The sequence below is a fragment of the Corvus moneduloides genome, chromosome 1 (genome assembly GCF_009650955.1).
Source record: "Corvus moneduloides isolate bCorMon1 chromosome 1, bCorMon1.pri, whole genome shotgun sequence".
Lineage (NCBI taxonomy): Eukaryota > Metazoa > Chordata > Aves > Passeriformes > Corvidae > Corvus > Corvus moneduloides.
The window spans coordinates 5,939,321-5,954,384 of NC_045476.1; the positions used below are offsets into that span (position 1 = coordinate 5,939,321).

At 40.4% G+C, this 15,064-nt stretch overlaps 1 protein-coding gene across 1 annotated transcript; it reads left to right on the forward strand.

Annotated features, from left to right (window-relative positions):
• The first annotated feature begins 6,097 nt into the window (after window positions 1-6,097).
• Window positions 6,098-11,927, forward strand: C1H9orf152 (chromosome 1 C9orf152 homolog). The gene is made up of 2 exons (XM_032116088.1): window positions 6,098-6,485; window positions 11,119-11,927. The coding sequence occupies exons 1-2, from the start codon at window positions 6,257-6,259 to the stop codon at window positions 11,688-11,690; spliced, it is 801 nt and encodes a 266-aa protein (XP_031971979.1). The 5' UTR covers window positions 6,098-6,256; the 3' UTR covers window positions 11,691-11,927.
• Window positions 11,928-15,064: the final 3,137 nt, after the last annotated feature.

Here is a 15,064-nt window from a genome sequence, read left to right on the forward strand (position 1 = left end):
CTAACAATAAAACAGTCACTTTCTTACACTCCAAGTTTGTACTTAAATTAAAATTTAAAAAGCACTATAAAAAGCTAGAGAAAAGGGATTATCCCAGTAACTTTCATTTTCCTTTTCAGTGCCAGTTAAAATCTACAGACATTTGTATTCTGTCTTTTTAACCTCCATGAACAGTGCTGAACATGTCTATAATTCAGCACACGAATATCATGAATAATATACCTCTGGTCTCAGGTGTGCAGTAAAACCCAGCATTACAGGAAGTGCATTCAGTCAGTTAACCATTATGAGCATTTTTAATTATCTTTAAATCAACAATTATTCCTAAAAGGTCCTCCAAACAATTTTTAATAAAAATCTAATTTACTACATGCAAATTAATTAGTATGAGATAAAATTAGTTGCATCTTTTTAAATGAGATTTTGCAACCCAGGTCAAGGGCAGTAAACATCTACTTCAAGTTCTAAAAGCCACTGCTTTTGGACTATGAAGTATTCTCAATTTTTTTTTGCCTCAAGGAAATGAAGAATTGGTTCCATTGTGATAGAAGAAAAGACTTAAGGGAAATAGGGCACTTCAGACTTCAGTGGATAATCAAGTGAAAACCACTCAGATGATGTTTTGATCAGGAGTTTGTTCAATTAAAAAAGAACAAGTTTTGACACAAACCTAATCATGGCAATAAATTCTCAGGACATATAGTGCTGTTCGGAGATACGTGTGCCAGTGCTAGAAAATGGTTTGGCTGCTTATATTCCTCAGCAACCTACAGCCCAAATGGAGACCTCTAACGTTTCAGATTCAGGCAAACACAGTCATGCCACTCCAATAGTGCCACCTGCTGCGTACTGGGAAAGCGTACAGGGCTCTGGAGCTCCAGGTAACTCAATTTAAAGATTGATTGACTGATTAAAAAGAAATCAAACATTGGTGTGCATGTATGACAATAGAAATTTATTTTTATTTATTAATAATACCTAAACAGGCAATACCTAAAAGGAATTCCACTGTGATATAAGAACAGAACCCACGGGTAATCCATTTTCAAGTTTATCCCAGTGGCATAATAAGGATTAGCTACATCAGCTCACTACACATCAAAGTCACAATTAACCTCATGTACTTTCTGATGTCGTGCAGATTAGAACTGCAATTCATTTCATTAATCATATCCTGGTTGCAAATTATTCACAGAAAACACACACACACACACATATATATGTGTGTGCATGTCTATATATATACAGACATACAGACATGCCTTGATGGCAAAGTGTACCTGCACAAACGTACATACACACAAACCCACACACACCTCCTGAGACTGAATCAAGCACATCTCAAATCCTATGTGCAGTTTTGGGCCTCTCATGACAAGAAAGACATTGCTGGAGTGTGTCCAGAGAAGAGCAACAGAGCTGGGAATGGGCACAAGTCCGATGAGGAGCAGCTGAGGGAGCTGTGGGGGCTCACTCTGGAAAAAAAGAGTCTCAGGGGGGACCTTCTCACTCTCCACAAATCTGTGAAAGGAGGTTGTAGTGAGGTGGGGGTTGGTCTCTTCTCCTGGGTAACAAGTGACAGGACAAGAGGAAATGGTCTCACATTGCACTGGGAGAAGTTCAGATTGGATATTAGGAATATTTTTTTCATGGAAAGGGTTATAAAGCCTCGGAACAGGCTGCCCAGGGAAGTGGTGGAATCACCATCCCTGGAACTGTTCAAAAAACACTTGGGGAATGCCACCTCAGAACATGGTTTAATGGTGAACATGGTGGCACTGGGTTAAGTTGCTAACATTAAAGATCTTTTCCAGCTTTAAAAATTCCGTGAAGACACTCTATTCACAAGATTTTTCCTGAAAAGGAAACAAATTGCGATGTATATGGGATTGGCTGAGCTAATCCTGTTCCCAGTTCCACCACTCTGCTGTACCACTTGGATTAATTCCCTTCATTTCACCAGGCATCTGGGTCCTTTATCCAGTTTGTGGTTTTGTTGCTTACCTGTGCAACTGCTTGGGAAGGGACTGCCTTGTAGAAACTATTCACATTTCCATGATCCCACGGGAATGCTACAGTACAATTAATAATAATTTCTGATAAGATACAAACTCGCTACACGTTAAATGCTCTTCTAACAAGAAGTGAAGCACGCATTTCTGAAGACAGAGCCTATGTTTCAGGTTTAAGGATGCTATCCCAGTAATTCCTCCTGCCACACAGAGGCAGGCTGCTGCACAAGTCACTTTCACAGGAGGTCAGAGAGTCAAATAGTGTGACTGGAATTTTAAAAAGGTTGGGTAACTTTTATGACCATTAATAATGTTTGTATTGAATGCCAGCTCAAACTGTAATGAGGTTAATTAAATCTCCTGTCCCAATGTATAAACCAACTACCTGAAGGTCCAGAGGCAGACTCCATGTGACAACAACTCAGAACACCGGACAAACAAGGCAATTGAGGCACTGCTTGCTAGAGAGCACCAGGTGTTTGTCACTGCTGAAGGCAGAGTATCAAAGTATATATAACAAAGCCATGATACATCAGAACAATTCTAACATGACACATGCTTTTTCTGGGGTAGAGAGAAGCCAACTTCAAGAGTATCCAGTGTCTGACAGAGAATTGTGTTTACTGTTCTCTCCCTGGTTAAGGCAGGAAAGGACTGCAGCTGAGGTAGGTAACACAACTGTAAGACACAAACATATTGGGAAGGTGGGAGTAATTATTAACAAGTCAGCTGCAGCAGACTTACACGTGAGCCTGCTGAGCCTTCCCAGAGCTCTGCACTGCATAACTAGAGTCTTGTCACCTGCAGGCACAGAACTTCCAAGGGCATTCCCAAGATCTGCAGGATATGAGCCTGATTCAGTCAATCATTTATGATGCAACCTGAGGAATATGAAGGAGCAAGTGAACTGTCTGAGCTCAGGCAACTGGGAAGCTCAAGCGTGTTGAACAGTCCCAGGGAAGAGAACGGCTGCAACATTTCAAGCTCCTGCCAAAAGCCTCCTCTGAAATCAGCCACTGCAGCACTTTGGGCACATCAGCAGATTTCTGCTACAAAATGCATGCCAGCCTGCAACAAAATGAACTTTTACCCTTTCCCAAATAGGAAAGGGCCCAGAATTTCTGAAGCAGCAAGGAGGCTTGGATTATATGTCTCACAGTGAGGACATTCAGTAATACCTAAAACTTAGTCAAAAACTTAACTAAAACTTAAAATAGCCAAGTAGTCTTCCCAGTTCATTACACAGATCAACCTGCTGAGGGTCTACTACTTTTATTAGCCACGGAAGATTCTGACTAGATAATCTTTAATATCTTTATAATTTTTAATATATTATTTCATCATTCACTTTCAAGATATTCAAGATAATTTCTGATGTATTTTTTAAATCAATTAATAAAACCTCTGCTCATTTTTATTTTTAATGGATCTTAAGAAATGGCATCTTTTTCTTCTATATAAATTTTATAATAACATATTGTTGCTTCCCGACTATCCCCAGTATTTTGTTAGAAAACAAAACTTGGATTTAATTACTCAGTTCCCTGATACCATCTAACAACACACCTTTCTTACCAGAGTGTAACACATCTTTCTGCTCTTACCGTGTGTGCACAAAAGGAATGTAACCATTTCAGCTACACAGATGTAACTGTATTAGCACAGCTGGTTATTATAGAGAGGGTTTAACATCTTGCCTGGTGAATGGAAGGTTGTGCAGATCCCATAACAACCTTCCAGTATCTGAAGGGAGCCTACAGGGAAGCTGGAGAGGAACTCTTCATCAGGATTTGTAGTGACAGGACAAGGAGTAATGGGTACAAATGGAAAGAGGAGAAGTTTAGGCTGGGTATTAGGAAGAAATTCTTTACTGTGAGGGTGGTGAGACACTGGAACAGGCTGCCCAGGGAGATTGTGGATGCCCCAACCCTGGCAGTGTTAAAGGCCAGGTTGGACAATGCCTTGAGCAACCTGGTCTAGTGGGAAGTGTCCCAGCCCATGGCAGGGGAGATAGGACAAGATGGTCTTTAAGGTCCCTTTCAACCCTTAACATTCCATGATTCTATGAACTTCTCTTGTGCCACAACGACACCACAAACCTGTGCAAGCTTTCACAAGTGAGTGGTTATTTCCAGTCTAACAGCTGTGGTTTATGTCCTTCTAGACACAAACTCTTCTCAGCCAGAAAAATAAAACACCCCCTCACAAGGTATCTTGGAAATAGACCAATGGATAAGTAAAAACCTGTTGTCAAAGCAATAGGAGTGTTATCCATTTCTAAGAGAAACTACTATTTTCTTTGCACTCAGGGCAACTTCAAACTATTAATCTTCCCTACAATTCCACTGACTTTAACTCAGTGGGTTAGAGCATGGCGCTAATAACACCAAGGTTGTGGGTTTGATCCCCGTATAGGTCAGTCACTTAAGAGCTGGACTTGATATCCATGTAGGCCACTTCCAACTCAGGATATTCCATGATTCTGTGACTTCTATTGTGCTCGATGGAGGATGTTTGCACAGAGCAACCCAAGCCTACACTTCCAGTGCAGGAGATTCACAGTTCTAAGTGTATCACAGGACTTCAAGTCCACAAAAATGGAAAAAAAACCATCGTGGAATCCACTGCTATTTCCTCTGGCCATACATCACATTGTCCATTGTGACAAGCGCCCTCCTGGCTCCTGTGTCCCTGCGCCCTGGGTTCCATCAGAGCCCACTGCTGCTGCTGTGCCCACAGCCCCCACCCCGGCCGCTCCAGCGCCTTCGCCTCAGGGACAGCAACTCTTGTCTTGCTCCTGGGAAGGAGCTCAGCGAGCAACTGGGTGGATCCCCAAGCATCCCCTAGAGGCTGTGCTGATCCCGCAGGGTACAGGTGGGTGCCTGGGGCTGCCACAGGGTGCTCCCAGCTCAGAGGGATGCACAGGACGCTGCTTTGGTGCCTCCACTCCCCCAGCCATGAGGAACATGTCAGAGCTGTGCCAAGTGCCTTTCCTCCTTGTCTTTAGGAAAAATTAATGCACCCTGCTTTATTAGCCAGCCGTTCTGACAATCCTCTGTCCCTTCCATCAACAGTTTGGCTTTCAAGCCTTATTTCTCTATGTGGTTTATGTCACACAAAAGGTAAATTGTCTGTAGAGGATGACATTTGAGTTACAGAAACTCAGTCTTGCATTCAAAGTGGCTCTTAGGAAATACTGTTTACTCAAATTAGTTTTGAGAAAGACCTTTTAAACCCTTACCAAAACTGTGTCACTGCATGAAAACGAGCAAACACACAGTTGTATTAAAACTACAGTTTAACTGCATTTTTTTTTTTCACATACTACTGTCTTGGGCCCTTGATGGACCTATTTCAGGGACAAAAACTTGGAGTACACAGCCCAGGCATAGCTTTATACTTCACCTGATACGATCAAAAGCCACATGTTTTTTCAAATTCGTGCCTCATTATGAGATAATACTGTTAAAAGTTCATTAAGTTTTAAAATTTAGCTTACCATGCATTTGAAGAGTTTGCTCAGCTCTCAGTAACAAAATTATTATTCCTGTAGTTTATTTCATTCTACAGAAAGACAGAAGTCCTAAATGAATCAGAGTAAAGTGTTCCTGTCTCCAGCCTCCCAATTCCACGTGTTGTTGGCCCATATTTTTTTGATTCTGCACCCAGGCCTGAATACTTTTTAACATATTATTTAAAAGGGAGCAATAAGCACAAAAGTATGAAGGCATAATAAATCCTCCCCTCCCACCCCACTGCCCCAAGGAGCGTCAGCAAGAATGTAACTGGGTGAAAGTTAAGGAAGGGAGAGTGGTGGGGGGGAAAGACACAAAATACACAGGAAAAAACATAGAAAAATATTTCCCAGGTGGAATTCCTGGCCTGGGGATGCCTCCACAACAGCATGCCTTTAAGAATTAGCATTGCTACATAAACCAGTATTACCCAGCCTTTTCTGCACTTGACTGTGTTGAACGAGGGTTTGTACTTCACTGTTTTTTTTGGCAAAGGTTCATATGCTCACAACCTTAAGTAAACATAAAATCCAGCTATCCAGTCCTGATCGTGAATTCTGTATGCAGGAGCTCCGGGCACACGGCATGAAAACAACCCGACTGACATCCACAGCTTCAGTGCAGACCAGGCAACCCCTGACACAAGTCACTGTGCTTGGAAGAAAGTTATCCCTTCATTTAAGAAGATTTCAGATGTTTCATACTTGATTTGCTTTTTTCGCCAGCACAATGAAGGAAATGTCCTGCTTCTGCATGACTTTTTCTTCCTTGTTGGAACAGATGGTGAAGGCTTACAAATACGTGACTGGTATTTTTTCAGTGACTCATAGCTCAGAGCCACAGGTTTCAGACGGTGATAAGAAGCTCACCAAGATGGATGTAAGCGTACTTGAGGAGCAGTATGACCATATAAAACAGAAGCAAAAACTGCAACCACACATTATTGTATATAAAACAGGTACGCTTGTATTCGTAGAAAAAAATGCGTTTGTAATGTAAAAATTATTTCTTTAAATCTTTAATAATTCCTAGTTTCATTCTTTTTGTGTTCAGCTTCAAGAGAGGTAAAAGTAAATTCCTTTTCTGTCATTTTGGGGTCTTATTCCTTTTGCTGAAAGATGGTTTTATATTTATATCAATAAGCTTCATGTCAGTGAAATATTAATATGTATTTGCAACAGATGAACATATTTGAGGTAAGGTTTTACAGGTTTTTTACCAGTAAAATAAAGTTCTAAACATAAATAGTAACTCTTACAGGAACCATGTTCTTCATGTCTATGGTAAGTGTATTTGTGCAACGTATTCTGTAAAATTTCTGCTCTCTTGAATGCTTCCATCAGAACTAGCAATTCTGGGTCATCTTTCTCTTTTTCCCTTCTCTATCTGGATAAAGAAAGACTACAGGAAACAATGGCAAATAGCAAGTAACAAGTACAAGTTGGGGTTTTGTTAAAAAATAACTTTAATTAAAAGTCACAGTGGGTAACTAAGATACAAGCTTTGAACAAAAGGTCCTGTTTTGAAAGTATTTCAGTGCATATTGCTTGGAAAGTGCATAGCTAGAAAAACAAGTAATATGTATCACTCATCTACCTGCTATGTCAAACAGAGTTTATGTAAGAAACTTGCCATTATTTTAAAGCTTTTAGTTAGACTACTGCTTACAATACTACAATGATACATCAGATTTCCAAGTTAAAGCGATATTGAGAATACTAAGACAACTAATGAAGTTGTCTTCTGAATTTAATTGTAGCATTCAAAACATGCTTCATTCACCTCTCAGTATTTAGCTCAGTAAGTGCAGAACTTAGGTTATTTCATTCTTTACATTTTCTTCTAAGTTTTTCAGCAGTTCTAGCATTTGGCTGTGTCACACATGATCAAAACAATCAGAAAAAAACATGTAATTATGAACTGTACAACAGATTTGCTTCTTCAATATTCTTTCATCCAAATGTTTTGAAATTCTCATGTTAAAAGAATTAAGATCTCTATGAGGAAGAAAAAAATATATCTACAAGCTTATATTATCAGGTATCAAAAAGCAGCTAACTTGAAGAAAAACCAGCCCATCTAATCAGCTATAGCAAAAATACGTTAGTTTAAAAAAAGGGAGCAGAAACCTTTATTCAGATTAATTGAAATGAAGTTTCAGATATAATGAATGTAATCAGAACAGATTTTTTGCAAGGTAATTTGAAGATTAAAATATGTTAGAAAATAGGACTGCACAGTTTCTGGGGAGTTTAAAACGTAGTAGGGCTAAAAATCCACATACAAATATTTTTATACATATGCACATGCCCCAAAACATTCACAAAACCACATAACCTGCTGCACTGAACTTCTATCTTCAAGCAGCCTGTGTGGAAAGAATTCATGTCACTGTTAGAAGCAGTCGGAGTTTGGGCATTTTTAGTTATGCTGAGTTCTCAAGGTCCTAGAAGTTTATCTTTTACATTCCTGTGGAAGCTGGGAAAACCTATTACATGGCTCAGCACTTTGCACCTGTTACATGCATCAGCTTTCAAGCATATGTGGAGCAGAAATGAACACTGCCATATAGGACTGCCCTACACTATCCCGAAATTCAGGTAGTTCCAAAAGGAAGTCCATGTATGTATCAGTGATTCCTACTAGCAGAAAATTTTTTCCCTACCTAGAGGGGGAAATTATGGCTGTACTGGGAAAGGGGTGACAACAACAGCACCACCACAAACCCCACACATACACACAAACTTCAAAGGCCAGACACAAAAACTCTCATGGAACGAAAGCACCTTCAGGCCCTTGGGGTCTTAAAAGTCCCTGACAAAGGTCTTTCTTCTACCTAGTAAAACCCTGCTTTGCTCCTGCCTGGCAGACCAGCTGTCCTTCCATGTAACCACAGGGATTTTGAGCACTGTATGTTTGTTGCACCACAGTTGGAACAGTAACTCCAAGTTTTCTGGAGGACTTTGTATGTCACTACCTGTCTTCAAGAGTCATGAAATCATGGACCTTTAAACATAACTTAAGACCTTTAACTTCTCTGTTTTTTTGACAGAGGGGTTAGTAACCAAGAAGTCACCTGAAAACAACTTTTTTCTGTTTCTTCCCCAATACACACAGCCACATCCGTGCTTCTGCCCATTCCTGATTATTTGAGAACAAAGACCATGACAATATTTGAAAGGCACCATCTATGGGATAATACAGCAGTGTATTCACTATTTACTGGCTAAGAAGCTGAAAAACAGTATTTACTTTAGGAATTAAATGGGAGTATTCAGCACATGCAGTCACAACAGAATAAATACTGGGGCTCTGATTGCAGAAATCTCTTCCAAGTATTTCCCAAGATAACTTGAGATAAGATTAACTTTTGCCACTCCAGAACCTTAAAAGTTTCTATTGATGATGACAGTGTATGACCAGATGGTAAACAACTCTGCAACAAGGCTGTAATACACAATTTACAGGGAAAAAAAAAGACAGAAAGACAGAAAGAAAGCTTTCTTGAGAAGTTTGGACAGTGCTGAAGGTGTGTTAATTCAACACCCAGTGGTTCAGGACTATCGCATTTCTATCCAAGGTCATTGCTCAATTTTGTGTGCTGCATCTGTAGCCAAGCAAGGAATCAAATCAACCTTAAACTCAAAACCAGTGCACACTATTAAAACTGGACTATATTTGTCACTCTGAACTTTCTGATCAGCTCAAGACAGATCATAATTCTTCTGATGACCAGTTCATAAGGTTCTAGATAACACCTGAAGTTGCCTATTAATGTCAGTTCAACCAAGAGCAGAGTTAACATCCACAAGAACGTGCAAAGCTGCTTCCCCTCAGTCTCTCAGTTCCATTCTCTCTTGATTTGTCTCCAACACACAGAGAGCTGTGGTTTTCACAGCTTGGTGCAATACTGTGCTGTTCTACAGAACACACAGGGCTCTGTTTTGCACGTGGACCTTTTTGTAGCCAGCCAAGCTCAGCTCTACTTCTTGGATAAGGTCCAGTCATAACTTTGATTCTCACTGCTGCATGGTAGAGAACTGTGTGTTCTTATCTCTCCAAGTGGTGTCACCCTAAGAAATTCTGTTAACACACTTCACTGTACAGATGGATGCACAAACACACCTGTATCTCAAAGCTCTGCACGTGCTTCAGTCTCCTTTCTCCCAGTAACGCAGCACGAGAGCCAATGTGGGCTAACATGGTTCTCCCTCCCAGCCATGCTGCAAAACAGCTCTTATCAGATCAACCCTGCATGGCCAAGGAGCAGAAAAAGTTCTGTGATATTATGCTGGGGTTGTTGTTTTGGCAGTGGGAGCCAAAGGCAGCAGTAAAAGCCCTTGCTTAGCAAAATCCCTGTTGTACAGGTTCATTTACTGCCAGTAAATCAGCTGGGTCTGACATCTGCAAATACTTATTCATAAAGATGACACAAAAGGCAGCTATAAAGCAGAGGTTTGCTGTTGGGTATTTGTGCAGGCAGCATCCTACTCGAACTAGCTTCATTTCAAATTCAGGGTTACAATCCTTTTAAAACAGCTGTTCAGAGACACTCAGAATATAACTGGCACTCTTCTATGTCTACTTTTCTCCCTGTAATGTGTTTCAAAACTTATACTGCAACAGACACAGTCGCTATAACTCAACCCTGTAAATAAGGCCAGTATTCTGCACAGCCCCTACTTTAAACTGTATTTATACTAACTGAAGTATATTTCATTTGTGTCAATGGATTATCTTTAGTGTAATAGATCGGTTTCTGTTCATTTTCAAGACACAGACAACCAGTCATGTCCAGCAATTTAATTAAAGAAGTATTAGCATTTCTATCCCTAATATCTTAAACATTTTTAACAGTAGCTTTAATAGTGCTTTAGAAATCAAGCTGTAGGGGTAGAAGAATAAAAAAAAAAAGGAAACCAGTTTCTCTCCCACTGTTACAGCTACTCTATACCTTTCACAGAGGAAGCAGATTCCTCTAAGTGATCATTCAGGCAACATTAGTGTGATAAGGTATTTACACAATTTATACGGACTGGAATAGTAAAATTGCAGTAAAATAATAAAATACAAGCCTATAATGTTAATGATCCCTCATTAATAAAAAAAAGACATTCACAACTTGTTTCATCTAGAAATAGTCAAAATATTATTAAGTTGTGAATACAAACTTCAAACTGTATCAAACAGAACATTTTTGTCTTTCAAATTACAGCACTTGCCAACACACTGAGCAAGTCCCTACTCGCCTTAAGAGGTTTTGCTTACAACCAATTAATTACTGAAAGTCGATTCTCAATCTGTGCTGTTAATGCATCTTAGAGTACCAGTTAGATCAATATTGTCTTGATAAATTTCCATTTTCATTTGAAAAACTAGGATACCATTTATGCCCTCAGAACTGCAAAAGCAAGCATGAAGTAGTTCTACTCCTTAACCTGGCATCAGAAGAACTTGCACTACTCTCAGCCACTGAAAGAAAGAGCACAGATAAACTCATGTTAAAGCTTTTCAGATTAGTTTATGCTGCAGAAATCATACCTTTGACTTTTGTCACCATAGTAACGTGCACAAATGCATTTCTCTTGCAGGTGGACATGAATCTATTCTCCCAGAATCAATGGTCAACCCTGTTCTAATTAATAAGAAAGTTAAAAGATCAAAGTCATATAGAGGAGATGTCCCTGTCAGAAAGGTCACACTGGAGGCAACCAACAGTGGCAACTCAGAAGACAACTTGTTATGGCGTGTCCACCTGGGAACTCACCGCCTGGGGCAGGGCCCTGGACAAGGAGATTCCTGGGATCTTTCCCACTGCAACAAGGCACCATGGAGTTTTGACAACCAGAGACTGATTTCAAAGGGAAATGACACACTGCAGACCAAGGAATATGAAGGAGCAAGTGAACTGTCTGAGCTCAGGCAACTGGGAAGCTCAAGCGTGTTGAACAGTCCCAGGGAAGAGAACGGCTGCAACATTTCAAGCTCCTGCCAAAAGCCTCCTCTGAAATCAGCCACTGCAGCACTTTGGGCACATCAGCAGATTTCTGCTACAAAATGCATGCCAGCCTGCAACAAAATGAACTTTTACCCTTTCCCAAATAGGAAAGGGCCCAGAATTTCTGAAGCAGCAAGGAGGCTTGGATTATATGTCTCACAGTGAGGACATTCAGTAATACCTAAAACTTAGTCAAAAACTTAACTAAAACTTAAAATAGCCAAGTAGTCTTCCCAGTTCATTACACAGATCAACCTGCTGAGGGTCTACTACTTTTATTAGCCACGGAAGATTCTGACTAGATAATCTTTAATATCTTTATAATTTTTAATATATTATTTCATCATTCACTTTCAAGATATTCAAGATAATTTCTGATGTATTTTTTAAATCAATTAATAAAACCTCTGCTCATTTCTATTGTTGTAAAGAGACTTAGTAAATATAATTTCTTTCTGATACATAAATTTATCATAATATATTGCTGGTTCCCATCTATCCCTAGTGTTTCATTAGAGAAATAATGAGGTCTCCCCTTCTGCAAGATCTTTAGAGGGAGGAGACCCTCTCTTGCAGGTGCTTTTCAATGACACAAACAGGAGCTATGCATCGCCCACTTCCGGCTGCAAGTGTTCAGACAGGTCTCTTTTTCAAATGTAGGCTTCACAAAAATTGGAAATGGGAAATGTCTCCCCATTTAATAATGGGTAGGATATCATAGTAACTGGGTTTTTTTCTTCACAGTAGTTCAGTATTTAAAGAGTGATTAGGAAGAAAAAAACAGATAAAGCATAGATATACCTAATAGGTATAACAGGTAAAAAGTACTAGATAACAATTAGTCCACATGAAACAAATTACCTGGAAGAAAATACTTCAAGTATTTCATTGTCCTTTGATTGAATTAGTTATCTTAATTAAACATGGACCTTGAAAACCTTGGTTTTAAAGTCAGTGCAGGTTTATGCATGGACTAAGTAACTAACTCCTTTGTAAACTCCTTCATACAAACACTTTATCCTTTCCTCAGGCTTCTCTAGCATACTACTGTGCTTTGTACTGACTGGAACTAATTTAGAAAAGGCATTTTGCCTTTGGAGAATCTTTCAATTTAATTTCCAAGGACATTATGAAAGAACATTTTCAGTAAGTTTTCATTTGTTAGTGGAGTAGTTTCAGTTATGAGAAAAGTGGCTATACTAACATTTCAAGAGACTGGAATACTACACACACACAATTGTCTAATGAGAAAATGACGGGTTTTTTCCTAAAGCAGCAGTGGTGAAAATGAAATAGGAAAATCAGGAAAAAACTAAAACTTCAAATACTAGAAAGTCCCACTTCTCAAGTGGGCAATACCTTTCCTGTTAACTTCTTCATGTTTGGCCATCATGGGCAGGAGCTTTCATCACTGTTACCACAGGCTAAGTTTCAAGCACTGAACTTAAGACTGCCATAAAGCAAGTTTACTCTGAGTTTATCAGTAGGCAAGCCTGACTGATTTATGCACATGGGGGAACCTGGAATCCTGAAATTCTAGTTCAATGTCTTGTTCACAAGCCCATGATTCCTGTGAGGTTCCCATTTCCAAAGCTGGAAACGGGACCCTCATGTAGTCCGCATGACTTCCTAAGGAAAACGTTAGGACAGTCCTGCAGGTCCCTCCATTCTAGAATATTTCACACTGCTGAGCAATGATTTCACTCACACATAAATAAAATAGAATAAAATAGAATAAAATAGAATAAAATCCCTTTGCTGCTGGGACAGCATGCTGCTGGTCACATGAAAGAATCAGCCCACATGAGTTACTTGTAACTGGTGCTACCCATTAAAAGAAAATCTTATGTCTTTTACAGGTCTCAAAACCATTCCAGGCCTTCTGAGAGCCTCAAATACAAAACACAGTATTGAGCAGCCCATATTGTACAGCCAGATCCCTGAAGCCTTGCACCTTGCTCCCATTCCAGGACATTTCAGGGACTAGAAGTGACACTGGAGCACTGCCTCAGCCTGAGGTGGTGTTTAGCACCAGGTTTTCCACACCACTCATGTATTCTTCCAACCCAGTCTCTGAACCCAGGTTAACTGTTGACAGCCTCACAACCAGGCAAGACCCTGCCCACTCTGTTGATGGGGAAATATAAACTCCCATGTTAAATCTCACCTACAACACTGATGCCTTCAAAAAATACAGGAAAAAACCCAACCTGCACATTTGTGCCTCGCACACAGAGAGGTAGTAGATGAGGGGTGGCTACAGAACACTCAGACCCAACCCTAGCCTTTTCTGGAGGGACAGTCCCTCAGGCAGCCTTGGGGACCCCCACCACATCCTAGGGATGAGCAATCAGATACTCTGGAGCCAGAAGCTCCTGCTATTGTCCACAAAATCAGGTTCATTACCCAGTGTGCAACAAGCCAATAATTACACACTTGAGAGAGACATGATTTATTTCAGAGTCGTGCAAGCCTGGGTGCTTCGTGGTACTCCACGAATCAAGTATGCCTACTATTTATACATTTTAGCAAACAAAGGCATTATTGTTCATTTGCTCCGAGTTAGATAGTTCTCTTGTTAATTAGTATTCTATCTTCTACTGTTTAATGATTCTTTCGCTTCTTATGCTAATTATTCTGCATGCTCAGTCTTTCTCTTCTTTTGAGTCTGTGGGTTTCTTGGGTCAGTAGTTGTGATGTGTCCCTGCTGGAATTACCTTTAACCCAGTTGGAGCTGAGTTGGTTTTATTTGCTTCTTCCTTATCTTCGAGTTCCGCCAAATGTCCTTGTGGCCTGTAAATTCTGCATTCTTTGTGTCACTATCAGTAGCAGCTCCTTCTTCCCAAGCTTTGTTAACCTTCCCCAAGGTCTGAGATTACTGAAACATGTCAAGCCCTAAACCTTAACAAGGTTGGTAATTCTACCAACAAGTAATTTATTTTTATAACACCTGGCCATCATTTTGAACTTGTAAGCTGCTCTTTCATAAGTTATGTCTCACAGAACCACAGAATGGGTTGAGTTGGAAGGGGCCACAGTGGTCATCTGGTCTCATGGCACAGGAGATTGTATCCAGGTGGTACTGGAATAGTGAGGGAGGACTCCACACTGTCTCTCGGCAATCTGTTCCAGTGCTCGGTCACTGTTCAGGGAAGACGTTTTTCCTCATGTTCAGATGGAATTTCCTGTGCATCAGTTTCTGCCCGTTGGCTCTTGTCCTGTTTCTGGGCCCCACCAAGGAGAGCCCAGTCCATGCTCTCGGCACCCCCTCTTCAGGCCCTTACACACATTGATCTCAGGGACAGGATGAGAAGACACGGCCTTAAGCTGTGGCAGGGGAGCTTTCGGTTGGACATTTGGAAAGGAAAGGAAGATTAGATACTGGAATGGGCGGCCTGGGGAGGTGGTGGAGACACCATCCCTGGAAATGTTTAAGGAAAGACTGGACGTGGCACTCAGGTCTGGCTGATGCAGTGTTCCGTCACACGTCAGACTCGATGACCTCAGAGCTCTTTTCCAGCCTAACTGACGCTACGATT